The sequence below is a fragment of the Cetorhinus maximus genome, chromosome 1, assembly GCF_964194155.1.
Source record: "Cetorhinus maximus chromosome 1, sCetMax3.hap1.1, whole genome shotgun sequence".
In the NCBI taxonomy this organism is placed as follows: Eukaryota; Metazoa; Chordata; class Chondrichthyes; order Lamniformes; family Cetorhinidae; genus Cetorhinus; species Cetorhinus maximus.
The window spans coordinates 93011409-93027612 of record NC_135879.1 but is presented as its reverse complement, the minus strand read 5'-3'; the positions used below and the strand labels follow the sequence as shown (position 1 = coordinate 93027612).

Sequence of the window (16204 nt, the reverse complement as noted above, 5' to 3'; positions counted from 1 at the left end):
CATCTGCTGCCCTTGTCCTAAGAGATGATAGTGGTCGTGGGGTTGGAAGGTGCTGTCGAAAGAGCCTTGATGAATTCCTGGAGTGCATCTTGTAGATGGTACACACTGCTGCCACTGTGCGTCGGTGATGGAGGGAGTGAATTTTCGTGCATGTGGTGCCAATCAAGCAGGCTGCTTTGTCCTGGATGGTGTTGAGCTTCTTAAGTGGTGTTGAAGCTGCACACATCCAGACAAGTGGAGAATATTCCGTCACACCCCTGACTTGCGCCTTGAAGATGGTGTACAGACTTTGGGGAGTCCAGAGGTGAGTTACTCACCACAGGATTCCTAGCCTCTGACCTGCTCTTGTAGCCACAGTATTTATATGGCTAGTCCAGTTCAGTTTCTGGTCAATGGTAACCCCCAGGATGTTGATAGTGGGGGATTCAGTGATAGTAATGCCATTGAACATCAAGGGGTGATGGTTAGATTCTCTCTTGTTGGGGATGGTCATTGACTGGCACTTGTGTGGCACGAACGTTAATTGCCATTTATCAGCCCAAACCTGAATATCATCCAGATCTTGCTGCATTGGGACACAGACTGCTTCAGTATCTGAGGAGTCGTGATTGGTGCTGAACGTTGTGCAATCATTAGCGAACATCCCCACTTCTGAGCTAATGATGAAAGGAAGGACATCGGTGAAGCAGCTGAAGATAGTTGGACCTAGGACACTACCTTGAGGAACTCCTGCACTGATGTCCTGGAGCTAAGGTGATTGACCTCCAACAACCGCAACCATCTTCATTTGTGGTAGTTATCACTCCAACCAGTGGAGAGTTTTCCTCCGATTCCCACTGACTCCAGTTTTGCTAGGGCTCCTTGATGCCACACTCAGTCAAATGGTGCGGTGATGTCAAGGGCAGCCACTCTCACCTCTTGAGTTCAGCTCTTCTGCCCACATTTGGACCAAGGCTGTAATGAGGTCAGGAGCTGAATGGCCCTGGTGGAATCAAAACTGAGCATCAGTGAGCAGGTTATTGCTGTGCAGGTGCCACTTGATATCACTGTTGATGACCCCTTCCATCACTTTACTGATGATTCAGAGTAGATTGATGGGGCAGTAATTGACTCGGCTGGACTGGTCCTGCTTTTTGTGTACAGGACACGCCTGGGCAATTTTCCACATAGCCAGGTAGATGCCAGTGTTATAGCTGTACTAGAACAGCTTGGCTAGGGGAGTAGAGTGATGGGGCAGTAATTGCCTGGGTTGGATTTGTCCTGCTTTTTGTAGACAGGACACACCTGGGCAATTTTCCACATTGCTGGTTAGATGTCAGTGTTGTAGGTGAACTGGAACAGCTTGGGTAGGGGCGTGGCTTGTTCTGGAGCACAAGTCTTCAGTATTATTGCCGTATTGTTGTCAGGGCCCATAGCCTTTGCAGGTATCCAGTGCATTCAGCCGTTTCTTGATATCACGTGGAGTGAATGGAATTAATTGAAGACTGGTATCTGTGATGCTGGGGACCTCTGGAGGAGACTGAGATGGATCACTCACTCGGCACTTCTGGCTGAAATGTCTCAGCCTCGTCTTTTGCACTAATGTGTTGGGCTCTCCCATCATTGAGGGTGGGGATATCTGTAGGGCCTCATCCTCTGGTTAGTTGTTTAAATGTCCACCACCATTCATGACTGCTTGTGGCAGGACTGCATAGCTTATATCTGATCCATTGACTGTGGAATCGTTAAGCTCTGTCTATCACTTGCTGCTTCCACTGTTTGTCATGCAGGTAACCCTGTGTTGTAGCTTAACCAGGTTGACACCTTATTTTTTGGTATGCCTCGCGCTGCTCCTGGTATGTCCTTCTGCACTCTTCATTAAACCAGGGGTTGATCCCCAGGCTTGATAGAAATAGTAGAATTGGGGAAATGCTGGGCCATGAAGTTACAGACTGTGTTTGTATACATTTCTGCTGCTGCTGATAGCCTACAGCGCCTCATGGTTTCCTATTGTTCAGTTGCTAGATATGTTTGAAACCTATCCCATTTAGCACAGTGGCAGTGCCACACAACATGATGGAGGGTATCCTCAATGTGAAGCCGGGACTTTGTCTCCACAAGGACTGTGCAGTGGTCATTCATACTGCTACTGTCATGGACAGATGCATCTGCGATGGGTGGATTGGTGACGATGAGGTCAAGTAGGTTTTTCCCTCTTGTTTGTTCCCTCACCACCTGTCACAGACCCAGCCTAGCAGTTGTGTCCTTTAGGACTTGGCTAGCACAGTTTGTAGTGGTGCTACAAAGCCACTCTTGATGATGGACATTGAAGTCTCCAACACAGAGTACATCAGTGCCCTTGCCACCCTCAGTTTTTCCTCCAAATGACGTTCAACACGGAGGAGTACTGGTTCATCTGCTGAGGGGAGACGTTCAGTGGTAACCAGCAGGAGGTTTCCTTGCCCATGTTTGACCTTATGCCATGAGACTTTGTGGACTCCAGAGTCGAAGTTGAGGACTCCCAAGGCAACTTCCTCTCGACTGTATACCACTGTGCCGCCACCTCTATTAGGTCTGTCCTATTGCTGGGACAGGACATACCCAAGGATGGTGATGGTGATGGTGGTATTTGGGACATTGTCTGTAAGGTATGATTCAATGAGTATGACTATGTAAGGCTGTTGTTTGACTAGTCTGTGAAACAGCTGTCCCAATTTTGGCACAAGTCCCTACATTTTCAAAAGGAAGACTTTTCAGGGTTGACAGGGCTAGGTGTGCCTTTGTTGCTTCCGATGCCTAGGGCCAGCTGGGCGGTCAACCCGGTTTCATTCCTTTTAGGCTTCATAACAATTTGATAAAACTGAGCAGTTTGCTTGGTCATTTCAGAGGGCATTTAAGAGTCAACACACATTGCTGTGGGTCTGGAGCCACATGTAGGCCAGACCAGATAAGGACAGCAGATTTCCTTCCCTGAAGGGTATTAGTAAACCATACGGGTTTTTAATGACTATCAACAATGATTTCATGGTCGTTATTACTGAGATTAGCTTTTAAATCCAGATTTATTAATTGAATTTAATTTACACCAGCTGCCATGGAAACTGTCCCCAGTGCATTAGCCTGGGCCTCTGGAATACTAGTCCAGTGACATTACCACTACACCACCACCTCCCCCGATTTCTTCAAGTGCAAAAATCATTTTAGACCAGTTTCAAAAGATTATTTTCAGCCCATCAAGAACCTAACTGTATTTATTAGGGCCCAATTCAACCAGGAATAATAGGATAGTTAAGGCAATAGAAACCAGATATAATGATTTGAACATGAGAAAAATAAATGCAAAAGAATACATTGTTAGGAAGTAGAGATAGTTTAAGTTATATTTGTATTTTTGGGTGTTAGGAATGAGATTTAGCTTTAAAGTTTAATTTTGATTTGTATTTCTGTATTTGTGTGTTAAGAAAATGTCAAATTGAGTTTTAGTTTCACTTTAAAAGATGCCTGCATTTCTAATAAGTTTTATGACTCGAAGAGAAGTTAAAGCACACACAAGAGTAGAAACAAACTGTGCTGTTGCCTAACAACAGAGGTCCAAAGAGGCAGGCCCCACCCCCCATCCCACACACACACAAACTAAAGAAACAGCAGTTTTGAGTTCAGTTTGAAGACAGCTGCCAAGCAGAAGCAGCCTAGAAGGGTCAGATAGCCAGTTCCAAACTAAAGCTGGTTGAGCGTAACTGCCGTAGAGAGACTGGAGCAAAGGAACATATAGCAAGCCCCAAGCTAAAGAAGAAAGTCCCCAAAATTCAGGGGTGTGGAACAGGAGAAAATCCCAAGAGGACGTTCTAGTCAAAGGAAGGACAGGAACCTGGAAAAGGATCTGTTAAGTGAAGTTAAGAGTGAGGGGCAAAGAAAGGCTCCAAGCTTCAAGCTGCAGGAAACAAAGTCAAAGCGATATAAAAACTTGTGAGAAGTCAGAAGGTCCAAAGAGACAACTGAAGGTCTGAAACTTTTTAGGATGTGAAGCAATGGTGTACTGTTGACGGCTGAGTCGGTGGAAGAGTGTGCATGGAAGAAAGCTTGAATGCATGTGGTGACCCGGGGGAGAGGAACATCGGAAGGAGAGTTCAAAACCCTGGAGATGAACCCTTGTGGACAATGTCTGAGAGAAAACGTTGGTTTGGGAGAAGATTCCAAGGCGAGTTCTTAGAAAGTGGAGATTGGAAATCCTTGTGTGAAAGGCAGAGTTCAGTAAGACTGGTTGGTTCATGGTGTGACAAGCATTAGGGAGAGAGTTGAGGAGAAATCCATAGCCTCCGTGTTGGGTGGCATCTGTCACTTGGTTTCAGAGTGCGGTGTGTCTGACCACAATTGATTTACATGGACTGTGTACTCACTGTGAACATTAGAGTATAGGATAGTTTTTGTAACTTGTATTATCCTTACAAATCTGTATATACCTTTAAACATATAGTTATGGGTGAAGGAGTATTGTAATATAGTTCATCTTTTCTTGTTAAATATATGTTTTATTCTTTTGTGAAAAGAATAAAATATTTGCTGACTCCGGTGACTCCGACCACTCTCTGGGCAGAATTTTCTGCTTGACGTCTGGGGGGGCGGGCCCCGCACATCAGCGTGGAAAATGACGCGCGGTGATGTTGAGCGAGCGTCCCGACGTCACCGCGTGCCATCGCGATATTTCATTGGGCAGGCGCGCAATGAAGTGCGCGCGCGCCCGCCATTAATTAACGGGCTAGTTAAGGCCCTTAACTCGTCAAACAACGCCACTTTTCAAGCCCCCATGTGATCTTCGGGTCAGCGCACAGGCGCAACAGGGAGGCGGGTAAGCGACTTTTTAACAAACCTCACCAACAGGTGGGATAAGAGGACTCAGTGGTGTTGTCAATCTGGTCTGTGAGTATTTATTGTAGAAAGTTTTTTAAACTTGCCTGTGTGATCTGTAGCAGTTCAGAACGAATTTCAGCAGCTTTCCGTGTACTTTTAACCTTCAGTTCAGCACTCTTCAGTCAGGAATCCTTATCCGGCCTGCAGCTTTCCGGAGGCCTCCCTTTAGCCTGGGTATGGGTTCTGACATGTCCACTGGAGGCAGCTCCTCTGAGGAGGGAGGGAGGGCTAGAATGAGGAGGAGGCCAGGGGTGCACAATCAGCCTCCAAGGGAGCCACCTTTGGGAGTACAGGCACAGGCATAATGGGCGCAGGGCCAAGAGGTAGTCCAGGGTGGAAGGGGCGCAGAAGACGCCACTAACCCGCTGCCAGGGTATACAGGCAGTGAAGCAGCTACCTCAATATGTCTGAGGTGCAGTGCCGAAGGAGGCTCCGACTGTCAAGGGAAACAGTCAACTACATCTGTCAGATGATTGGCCCTGAGATCCCTCCTAACTGTGTGGGTGGACACCCCATGCCGGCGGCTCTGAAGGTCACAGCTGCCCTCAACTTCTATGCCTCTGGCTCCTTCCAGAGCTCAGTGGGTGGTCCTTGTGGTGTCTCCCAATCAGCTGTCCACACTTGTATCAAGCAGGTTACAGATGTTCTGTTTAGGCATGCATTGACCTTCATCCACTTCCGTTGGAACCAGACAAGCCAGACACAGCGAGCCAGAGGCTTCGCGGCCATTGCTGGCTTCCCCCGTGTCCAGGGTGCTATAGACTGTACACATGTGGCCATCAAGGTGCCAGCAGGCGAGCCCGGTGCCTTCATCAACAGGAAGGGCTTCCACTCCATGAACGTGCAGATAGTGTGTGATCACAGGATACAGAATCTACAAGTCTGTGCAAGGTACCCAGGCAACTCCCATGATGCCTACATCCTCAGGCACCCCCAGGTGCCGGGGGTCTTCAGTGCTTCAGCCTGACTGGATGGATGGCTGCTGGGTGACAAAGGCTATCCCCTCAGAAGGTGGCTCATGATGGCTCTCTGCCATCCAAGAACAGAAGATGAGCAGCGGTAAAATAAGAGCCAGGCCTCCACAAGGGCTGTGGTGGAGAGAGCCATTGGTCTTCTCAAGATGCACTTCTGATGCCTGGACCGCTCAGGGGGTGCACTCCAGTACCCCCCAGATCCTGTCTCGGTGATAGTGGTAGCATGCTGCACTCTGCACAATCTTGCGCTGGAAAGGGGCGATACAGTGGACAATGAAGACATTGACACAGTGCATGAGGCTGCACATGATGAGTCCAGCACTGATTCGGAGGATGAGGAAGCACAGGGCAATGATGAGGGGCTGAACGCTGACCCAGGACTACACCAAGGAGGCAGGGGCACCCGGGACACCTTCATTCAACGAACCTTCAGCTAGCTCCACACAAATGGATCAGGAGAACCAGCCTTGCCTGGTGCTTCCATACGTGGCACTTAAGTGCTAAATCTGCCAGTTCATCAGCTGCAACTAAGGGCTTTGGACATAAACCTCAGTGTCCACTCAAACACTCATGACATGTCTGTAAAATATACAAATGCAGCACAAAGGAAACACCCTCAGCCATGGTAACACATCTGGATTTAATTTCATCTATGATATGGTGCAACAAAATGAAAGCAAAACGTTTTTACAACAGCAAGAAATAATAATTCCCTAATCTATGGCCAACACAAAAGCACCAGTGAGAAACCTGTGGTGTGCCTAAGGTGCCTTAAGCTTACGTTTGTGGGTGCTACGTCTAGGTGCCACCCGATCGTTCACAGTGGCTTCTGAGACAGCCTGCTGACTCTGCTGTCCTGTTGGCCTTGATGACCTTGGCAGACTTCCTCTGGCCCGTGGAGCCTGTGCTGCCCCTGCCTGGGAGGGAGCCGCCAGTTCCACAGCTGGCATCTCCCCAATCATCGCAGCCTCAACGGATGCAACGGTCACTGGCAGAGGGGTGGAAGAGCTGCTGCCCTCATCCGGAACACCCTGAATGGAGCCCGCAGAGATGACAGGCAGCTGCTGCACCGACGTGAGGTGGCTTCGGACCTCTCTGCTCACCATGGATGGATGGACACTGAGCTGGGAAACTTGGTGCCCATACCATCTCCCACATTGCCAATGACCAGCTGTGGCCACTGGCACTGTGAGGGCTTCCAGGTCCGAGCGTAACCCCAGGAGAAGCTGCTTGTTCTCCTGGAGGCCCCTCTCCATGAGAGTCGCCACTCTCTCCATGGAGAAAGCATGACACACTGCCATGAGGCTTATTGCATCACTCATGCTCCGCGTGGGCTCCTCCACCACGGACACCAAGCGAAGCAGAGTCTCATGCAACACTCCCAGATGCTCCCAAACACCCGGCTGCATTTCCTGTAGCTGCTGCGTCGCAAACGACTCCAGAGGCACATCATCAGGCACCAACTTAGCATGTGCCTGATCCCCTGCAGTCCTCCGGCTGCTGGCGCCATCGGCATTCTCTGTCTCTGCCATCTCCTCCAGCGATTGTGAAGTGCCCTCTCCACTGTGCCCCGGGACACTAGCTGATGTTGCATTTTGCACCGAGGTGCTAGTATCTGTGCTGGTGCCTGCCTCGCAGAAATGGTGTGACGCTGGTGACAGTTCACGGCCCTCAGGTGTGAGAGGGGGCATCTGTAATGGAGCCTGGTCACCAGCCTCTGATGATGCTGAAAATAACAAGGACAATGGATCAGTTAGTGTCCACACAGTGACACACTTCATCCCTTTCCCCCAGGCTCATTATGCACTCAACCTTACAGAACCTATGGAGACGAACATTGGTGGGGTGGCAAATAGTCAGGAGGAGGCCCAAACATTGCAGGCGGATACAGACGGGCTGGTCAGATGGCCAAATGGAATATTATGTGGATAAATGTGAGGTGATGCACTTGGGCAGAACAAACAAGGTACAGGAATAAATGAGGAATGGTAGGACCGTGGAAAGTAAAGAGGATCAGAGGGACCTTGCTGGGCATGTCGACAGGTAGCGGGACAGGTACATAAGGCATTTAAGAAGGTAAATGCCATACTTGCCTTTATTAACCAAGGAATAGAATGTAGGAACAGGGAGTTCATGCTGCAAGTGCAGAAAACGCTGCCGAGGCCACAGCTATAGTTCTGCGTGCAATTGTGATCAGCGCTTCATGGGAGGGATGTGATTGGAGTGGAAAGGGTGCAGAGGTCACTGACCAGGATACATGCTGGGCTGGAGAGTTGGAGTTATGAGGACACATAGCATAGACTGGGTATATTTGCTGTGGAGAACAGGAGATTGAGGGGTGACATTTTTGAGCTTTATAACATAATGAGGGGCATAAATAGGGTGCAAGACCTGCCCCTTTACTTCCCCCCTCCTCACTGTCCAAGGGCCCAAACACTCCTTTCAAGTGAAGCAGCATTTCACTTGCACTTCCCTCAATTTAGTCTACTGCATTCGCTGCTCCCAATGCAATCTCCTCTACATTGGAGAGACCAACCACAGACTGGGCGACCGCTTTGCGGAACACCTTCGGTCTGTCCGCAAGCATGACCCAGACCTCCCTGTCACTTGCCATTTCAACACACCACCCTGCTCTCATACCCACATGTCCATCCTTGGCCTGCTGCAATGTTCCAGTGAAGCTCAACGCAAACTGGAGGAACAGCACCTCATCTTCCGACTAGGCACTTTACAGCCTGCCAGACTTAACATTGAGTTCAACAACTTCAGATCATGAACTCTCTCCTCCATCCCCACCCATTTTCCGATCCCCCTTTTTCCAATAATTTATAATTTAAAAAAAATATATTTTCTTTTCCCACCTATTTCCATTATTTTTAAATTCCATCCATTGTTTCATCTCCACCTTTCAGCCTATTTCGATCCCTTCCCCCCACCTCACCCCCACTAGGGCTTCCTGTCACTTGCTCCTCCTGCTTTCTATCCTTAATGTCATCATTAGCACATTCCTAAGCTAATATCACCACCGTCAGCACCCCTTTGTCCTTTTGTCTATGACATCTTTGGCAATCTCTTCTTTGCCTCCACCTATCACTGGCCCTCTATCCAGCCCTACCTGCCCCAACCCCCTCAACCAGCTTATATTTCACCTCATTTCTATATTTCCTCAGTTCTGATGAAGAGTCATACGGACTCGAAACGTTAACTGTATTCCTCTCCGCAGATGCTGTCAGACCTGCTGAGATTTTCCAGGTATTTTTATTTTTGTTTCGGACATATAAATACTCTGGCTAATAAAAGCATGTGAGAGGCTGGAAATTCTGCAGTGAGTAACTCACCTCCTGACTCCCTAAAGTCTGTCCACCATGTACAAGGTACAGTTAGGAGTGTGTCTCCATTTGCCTGGATGAGTGCAGCTCCAAGAGTACTCAAGAAGCTCAACACCATCCAGGATAAAGCATATCGTTTCATCGAAACCCCATCAACCACCGTAAACATTCACTCCTTGCACCACTGGCATAACATGGCAACAGTGTGTACATCTACAAGATACACTGCAGCAAAACGCCAAGACTCCTTCGACATCACTTCTACTACCTAGAAGGTCAAGGGCAGCAGATGCAATGGAATATCACCACCTGCAAATTGCCCTCAAAGCTACACTTCATCCTGACTTGGAATTGCATCACCCGCCTTTCCTTCACTATTGCTCGATCAAAAACCTGGAATTGCCTTGCTAACAGCACTGTGGGTGTACCTACTCAACATGGGCTACAGTGGTTCTAGAAGTTGGCTCAGCACCACTTTCTCAAGGGCAATTAGGGATGGGCAACAAATGCTGGTCTATCCAGAGACACACATCCCATGAACAAATAAAAAAATATACTTCAAAGAAGTAGTATATTGACTTAACATAACAAAAGCTACAGTTTTAGCTCACAAATGTAAGTTTGAGTATAACAAAAGGAAAAATTGTGTAGACCTATTAAACAAAGGCTGCATTTAAATAATATATTTCATTTTCCTCAAATGCAGATGGTTCAGTGGTTTTAACTGGGAAGGATTGAAAGCTAGGACACTGTCATCACCGTTAAAAAGAGAGGTATTTGTGGAAATTAATATTTTACTTCTGACATTAGAATGTCATGTTTTTGCAGGTTATTGTACTCTGTTATATTTTCGTTCAAAATAAATGGTGCTCAATTGGGAGTAACTAGCTCAGTGAAGCACTGCCTGTCCATCTATTCATAATCAATGATACTTTGTTCTTACCCAACATCATTTTGACAATAATAATAAAGAACAATTTTCCTACTGTTGTAAACAATAGTTAACCCTTGTGACAGGATGAGCTGTCCAATCTGGTACAGTTTAGGTAGATAATACAAAAATGGTATGCTAGGTTGAGTTTTCTAATTCCAACGGCATCAATGAATACAAAAATTGCAGATAGTAGCAGAGGTTTCCTCACCACCAAAGCATACTTGAAAAATTGGCACTACTTTTTAAAATGAAATCGTATTCAGAGAAGCAGTAGTACATGCATAGGACATTGGAAAATGTAGTCTGATGGAGAAGAGGGTAACCTATTGGGTCAGGGTAAATGTGTGTTGGTGGAACACAGCAGAGGGTGGCTTACTCTGCACCTGACTGTAATATACCACCTCAATGATTATCTGATACTGACACTGGGGGATCAGTTTTAACCTTTGGGCTGTTGACCAGTGAGTCACCTTCCCATTCCTGCTTTGAAATGGTTCGGGCATCATTTCTATGCCGTTTGTGAGCTATACATCCCCTAATGGATGAATCACTGCAACTCACTGAGTCCAGATCGACACTATATCAGGTGGTTTGGACTTTGTACCACCAGCAGGCAGGTCACTGAGTGGGGAGTGAAAATGGAGTGGGGGGAAGCCAGTGCATTAGCTTTAACAGGGTGTCTAGTCTATTAACCCCATTTTGAGATCATCAATGCTGATTTGGTCAAGTTAAGAGTCAGCTCTTTGGAATCCAAAGTACAAAACTGCTCATTCTGAACACTCATGTCCCCATTCATACTTTCCAACCATGTAATGCATAATTAAATTTACAGAAAATATTTTAAACTTATAATTGTACAACGATTTCTTAATTAAGTGAACCTCACTAGAAAAAGTGATCAATGAAGGGAATATTTTGGAAATTCAGTTACTGTACTGTGATAAAAGATTTTCAAGAATAATATCAGAACTGTGAGGTTATAACTATCATATACTAAACAAATGGGGCATTTTCTCCAGTTGTCTGCAGGAAATCTTTAAAATGATAAAGTGGTTTAATTATAAATTATGATAGGGAGACGTAGAGAAGGAATTTTCACTTGAGAGGAGTCCAAAACTAGGGTCATAGAGCCATAGAACCATAGAACACTACAGCACAGAAAACAGGCCATTCGGCCCTTCTAGTCTGTGCCGAAATATTATTCCGCTAGTCCCATTGGCCTGCACCTAGTCCATAACCCCCCAGACCTCTCCCATCCATGTATCTATCTAATTTATTCTTAAAACTTAAGAGTGAGCCCGCATTCACCACGTCAGATGGTAGCTCGTTCCACACTCTCACCACTCTCTGAGTGAAGAAGTTCCCCCTAACGTTCCCCCTAAACCTTTCCCCTTTCACCCTAAAGCCATGTCCTCTTGTGTTTATTTCTCCTAATCTAAGTGGAAAGAGCCTACTCGCATTTACTCTGTCTATACCCCTCATAATTTTGTAAACTTCTATCATATCTCCCCTCATTCTTCTACGCTCCAAGGAATAAAGTCCTAACCTGTTTAATCTTTCCCTGTAACTCAACTCCTTAAGACCCGGCAACATCCTAGTAAATCTTCTCTGCACTCTCTCAATCTTACTGATATCCTTCCTGTAGTTAGGCGACCAGAACTGCACACAATACTCCAAAGTTGGCCTCACCAATGTCTTATACAACCTCACCATAACATCCCAACTCCTATACTCAATACTTTGATTTATGAAGGCCAGTATGCCAAAAGCTTTCTTTACAACCTTGTCTACCTGTGACGCCACTTTCAGGGAATTATGTATCTGAACTCCCAGATCCCTTTGTTCCTCCGCACTCCTCAGTGCCCTACCATTTACTGTGTATGTCCTACCCTGGTTTGACCTTCCAAAATGTAACACCTCACACTTTTTCGCATTAAATTCCATCTGCCATTTTCTGGCCCATTTTTCCAGTTGGTCCAGATCTCTCTGCAAGGGTCATAAACATAAAGTATTGCTAATAAATCCAGTAAAGATTTCAGGAGAAGCTTCTTCACTGAGAGAGTGGTTAAAATGTGGAACTCGCTAATACATAGGCTGGGCTATTGCATTTGCAAATCAGGACTCCATGTGTAAAATCTGGCATGATGACATCAGATCACAAACCTGACGTCAATGTGCCTGTTTCCCATAATACAGTGGACAGGCACCCAGCAATTTTTAAAAAATCATTAATGGGAAATTGAGCTTGTTAACAAGCCAATTGACCAGAATATTATGCTGCCCACACCATAATGTGGTTGGCGTAGGCAGGTGGGTGAGAATGGGGAGTTCTCTTTTTCGCCATCTGAGGTGAAAAAGTGGGAAGGATGGAGGTTACATTCTGTGCAGAGTTCCCCGTGCACAGCAAGGGCACTACCCCCCCCCCCCCCACAACCACCACCACCACCCCTCCCACAAACCCAACCCTTGCAGATGATACCCTCTCTCTCTTTGTGCCTCTCTGCCTGGCCTGGCCTCCAAAACCCACACCCCAAACCCCTGCACCCCCCCACAGCCACCCCGGCCACTAGGGTGCCTGATCCCTCCTCACCCAAGAATCCCAGCAGCACCCACTACTGAATTCTGGCACTGCTGGAGCTGCTGGCCAATCAGATTGGCTGGCAGCTCTCAAAGGTGGGGACTTTCTCCCAGTGAGGGGGGCGGAAGTCCAACCCTCAACTTGTCAAGGCTGCCGGCAGAGTTTTATCGCTGCTGGATGGCCTTTGTTAAAGTTGGTGGCACGACTGTCATGTAGCATTGATACATTGAAAAAGAAGCTAGATAAGTGCAGGAGGGGAAAATGAATAAGGATATGGTGATAAGAGTTTGATGAAGTGGAATAGGAGGAGGCTTGTGGAGCATAAACACCAGCACAGACTAATTGAGTCAAATGGCTCCCTTTCATGTTGTAAATAATATGCATTTTTTTCTTATTATATATATTTAAATGAATTAAGCAACAGACCAACATTTTTGGCAAAGGCTGAAGCTATACCATTATTGAAGTTAAAATGGGAAAGTTTATGTACAAGTAGAAAGAGCTTGATGGACCAAGAGCACCAAACGTAACCTTTTTCCTGACTTATTAATGAGAACCATTCATGATGAACCTAATTATTTAAAAGCCTGTGTATTTTTTGGGTGGGTAAGTGCTGTGTAAAACTTTTTCTGTTTTTCAAGCTTACAGGTCCTACAGATTGTAGATACTTTGATACCTATCCTCCTGATAAGGATATTCCCCCAGATGAATTTTCAGGCTGGGACAAAGATTTTTAGATCAATGACAAGTCCCTACTCTATGGGGATAAGAAAACTGCAGCTGTTACTGTTATTCAATGTTCATAAAGCAATCTGGTCAATTTCCTGTTATATGTATATTCTGACATGTGGCATTGTTATCAATCGACTTGCATGAGCATCTCTGAATAAAGTACATACTAACTATTATAAAAAAGAAAGGAAATAACTTCAAAAAGTTTGAAAAAAAATCAATTAAAAAATTGTTTTGGTATTATCTTTTCCATTTAAAACATTTTCCACTTAAATAGCTGCTGAAGCCCTTTAAGTCAGCTTGCACCTTGTGAAAGCATGTCTTCAGTCTGTGCTAAAATGGTTGCACCATGTGGCCAGGCCGCTCATGTGGAAATGCTGAATAGCCAGAGTAAACAGCTGTACAGGTGCAGTCAGTAGTAGCACTTGCATTGCAATGTTTCTCCTCAATTTACACATGCCTGAATTTTGAAGTTACCATGTCTTTGGTCAGGCAGCCGCTTTGTCTTTGTTTGAAGACCTATCGGGCTTTCTAAATATAATGCTGATTTCACCTCCAGAGTACATTTGTGGCGAGTTGGGTACAATCATCTTCCTTCCTGTCTTGGCTGTTGACATCATTTCCTAATACCTTGCACTTATCCTACAATTATTTATTTTTAAGCTTCTGCTAAATTATACAACCTAACCAACTTTATTTTCACAAAACACTTCTACTTCTGGCTAAACATTTGTAACCTTTCTCTTTCTATCAAAAGGCTTCTAATATTGCTCCATACATTTCTAAAATGATCTAAAGCTTTCTTCTCTAAGTACCTTCCTTTATAAGAATTAAAGCACTACTTCAGGAAGCCTGATCAATTAATCAGTATTCATAAATACAGGAATTTCAATTAAAATTTGCAAAAGAACACCCACAAATTCTTAGTTGCCCAATTTATTCAAAGGACTTAAATGCAACCCCAAAAGGCAAGAATTCTGTGTTTTCGAACCAAATTCTGTACTATCTCTTAAAATGTTCAGCTAGCATGGACAGATGAATAATTAATTACCCTTACGTCTGCTAAGCCATAACTTCAGTGGGAGTTCAAGGGAACTCACCAGAAAAAGGCTCTGGTTATGCCAGTTTCATAACAATTCCAGAAGTTCCCTGTCAGCCTTGTAGCTGGGTAGAACCTCTATCCACCCCTTACGAGGCCAATAACTTCAAAGGATTTTGGACTGGAGCAGGCATTCCCTATGATGGGATATTTTACTTCGCTTTGAGGCCAGTACACTGAGAGAGATGATACTGGCCTTCTGATGAACTGAGGTGTGCTGTATCTGGTGGGGGCGGTGCCACCAGATGGAAAAAAATCAGTAAAACTTGGGAAACAATTGGTACTGGTCCAAACTGGTCTTGTCTACCTTAACATGAAACTCCAGTTTAGACCAGTACCAGTCATATCCAAGTGTTACTGGTTTTTCCTTAGGATACAGTCCAGGTGGGTTGAACTACCTGGACACCGAATGAAAGGAAAACCATATTTTGAAGCTTTGTGTCTCCCCTTTTACACAAGGGAGAGATAACTGAAATCTCATGGAGTGGAGCACTAGTACATTCCCAACCCCTCTCTGCCTCTCTGGTGGACAGATACCACATTTGCTGACTGCATGGGGGCTGGTGGCTGCTGAAGAGGTGCCTGTAAAGGTGCAGGCATCTGTTGGCCCTAACAAAATGAGGTGTCTTTCCTCTGACATCACAAACTCAGTGACGTCAGCAATGGAAGAATCACTGGAATTGTGGTGTGTGGATTTTCGGAGCGTGTGCAACAAGTGTGAGCAGCAGTGACAGTGAATGGATTATTGTATTGACATGGGAATTAAAGCCTTCGGCAGATGCTAATATAGACATATTGATCTGGCTGTGGAGGCATTTAGTTTGTGTTTTAACCTAGGCAATGTACTACTTTGGCCAATGCTGAAGGACATAGCATATGACCACAGTTCAGGTGTGCTGAATATAAAAATATTTCATTTGTACCTTAGCCAGAAGTATGTTAATATACGTTTTGTTTGCTTTCCCACTTTAGTTACTCTCCATAGAGTTGTCTAAAGAGCAGAGGATTAATAGCTGTTTTTAGAATGACCTAAACAGCTTTCTTTCTTTTATATTGGTTGCCCCATTAAGCACAATCTAGTGTGATATGGCTCTTCATTCAGAGTCAATACGCGAGGTTTCAAGAAGCTAAAAAATAAACTACAAAAATCTCATTAATCCATAGACTGTTTGACACTCTAATGTCTGACAATTTGAAACTACTCCTTTAGGCAGACTAGAGACTTTGGGCTGGATTTTCATCTTCAAGGTGGGTGACGGGAGTCAGGAAATTCCCTGGCTCGGCACACCAGAATTGGGATAAAGTGCCTGAAAAGTCAAAAATTACATTTTGGAGGGGCAGGTGCTAACTAGAGTCGGGCCCAACATCTCTGTAAGGAGTTCGGAGGTAGCCACAGTACTTACAGTTTCTGCTACTGATACTTTAAAGGGCCCTGATGATTGACTTTTATAGGGCTGTAGTAAAAGACATTTTTATGAATGAATGAGTTTTTTTTAAAGCTTTTTCATAAATGCTATTGTTACTATAGGGTTCAATGCTTCTGTACAGAATGTATACTGGGTGAATGGGCATGAAGTGCCATAGGTTGGCATGGAGAGTATGAGGGGCTGTGAGGGGCATACGTTGGCATAGAGGGTATGACAGGCCATGGGGGGTGGGTGGAGGGACATA

At 45.5% G+C, this 16204-nt stretch overlaps 1 protein-coding gene across 5 annotated transcripts in view; it reads left to right on the top strand.

Moving 5' to 3' along the window:
• prkg2 (protein kinase cGMP-dependent 2) overlaps window positions 1-14679 on the top strand; it is a 107955-nt gene extending 93276 nt beyond the window's left edge. For all 5 annotated transcript variants that reach the window (XM_078543816.1, XM_078543825.1, XM_078543790.1 and 2 more), the window contains 2 exons: window positions 9897-9963; window positions 13344-14679. In XM_078543816.1, the coding sequence (XP_078399942.1) occupies window positions 9897-9963; window positions 13344-13439 (163 nt within the window). In that variant the 3' untranslated portion in view covers window positions 13440-14679. The remainder of the gene's footprint in view (window positions 1-9896; window positions 9964-13343) is intronic.
• Window positions 14680-16204: the final 1525 nt, after the last annotated feature.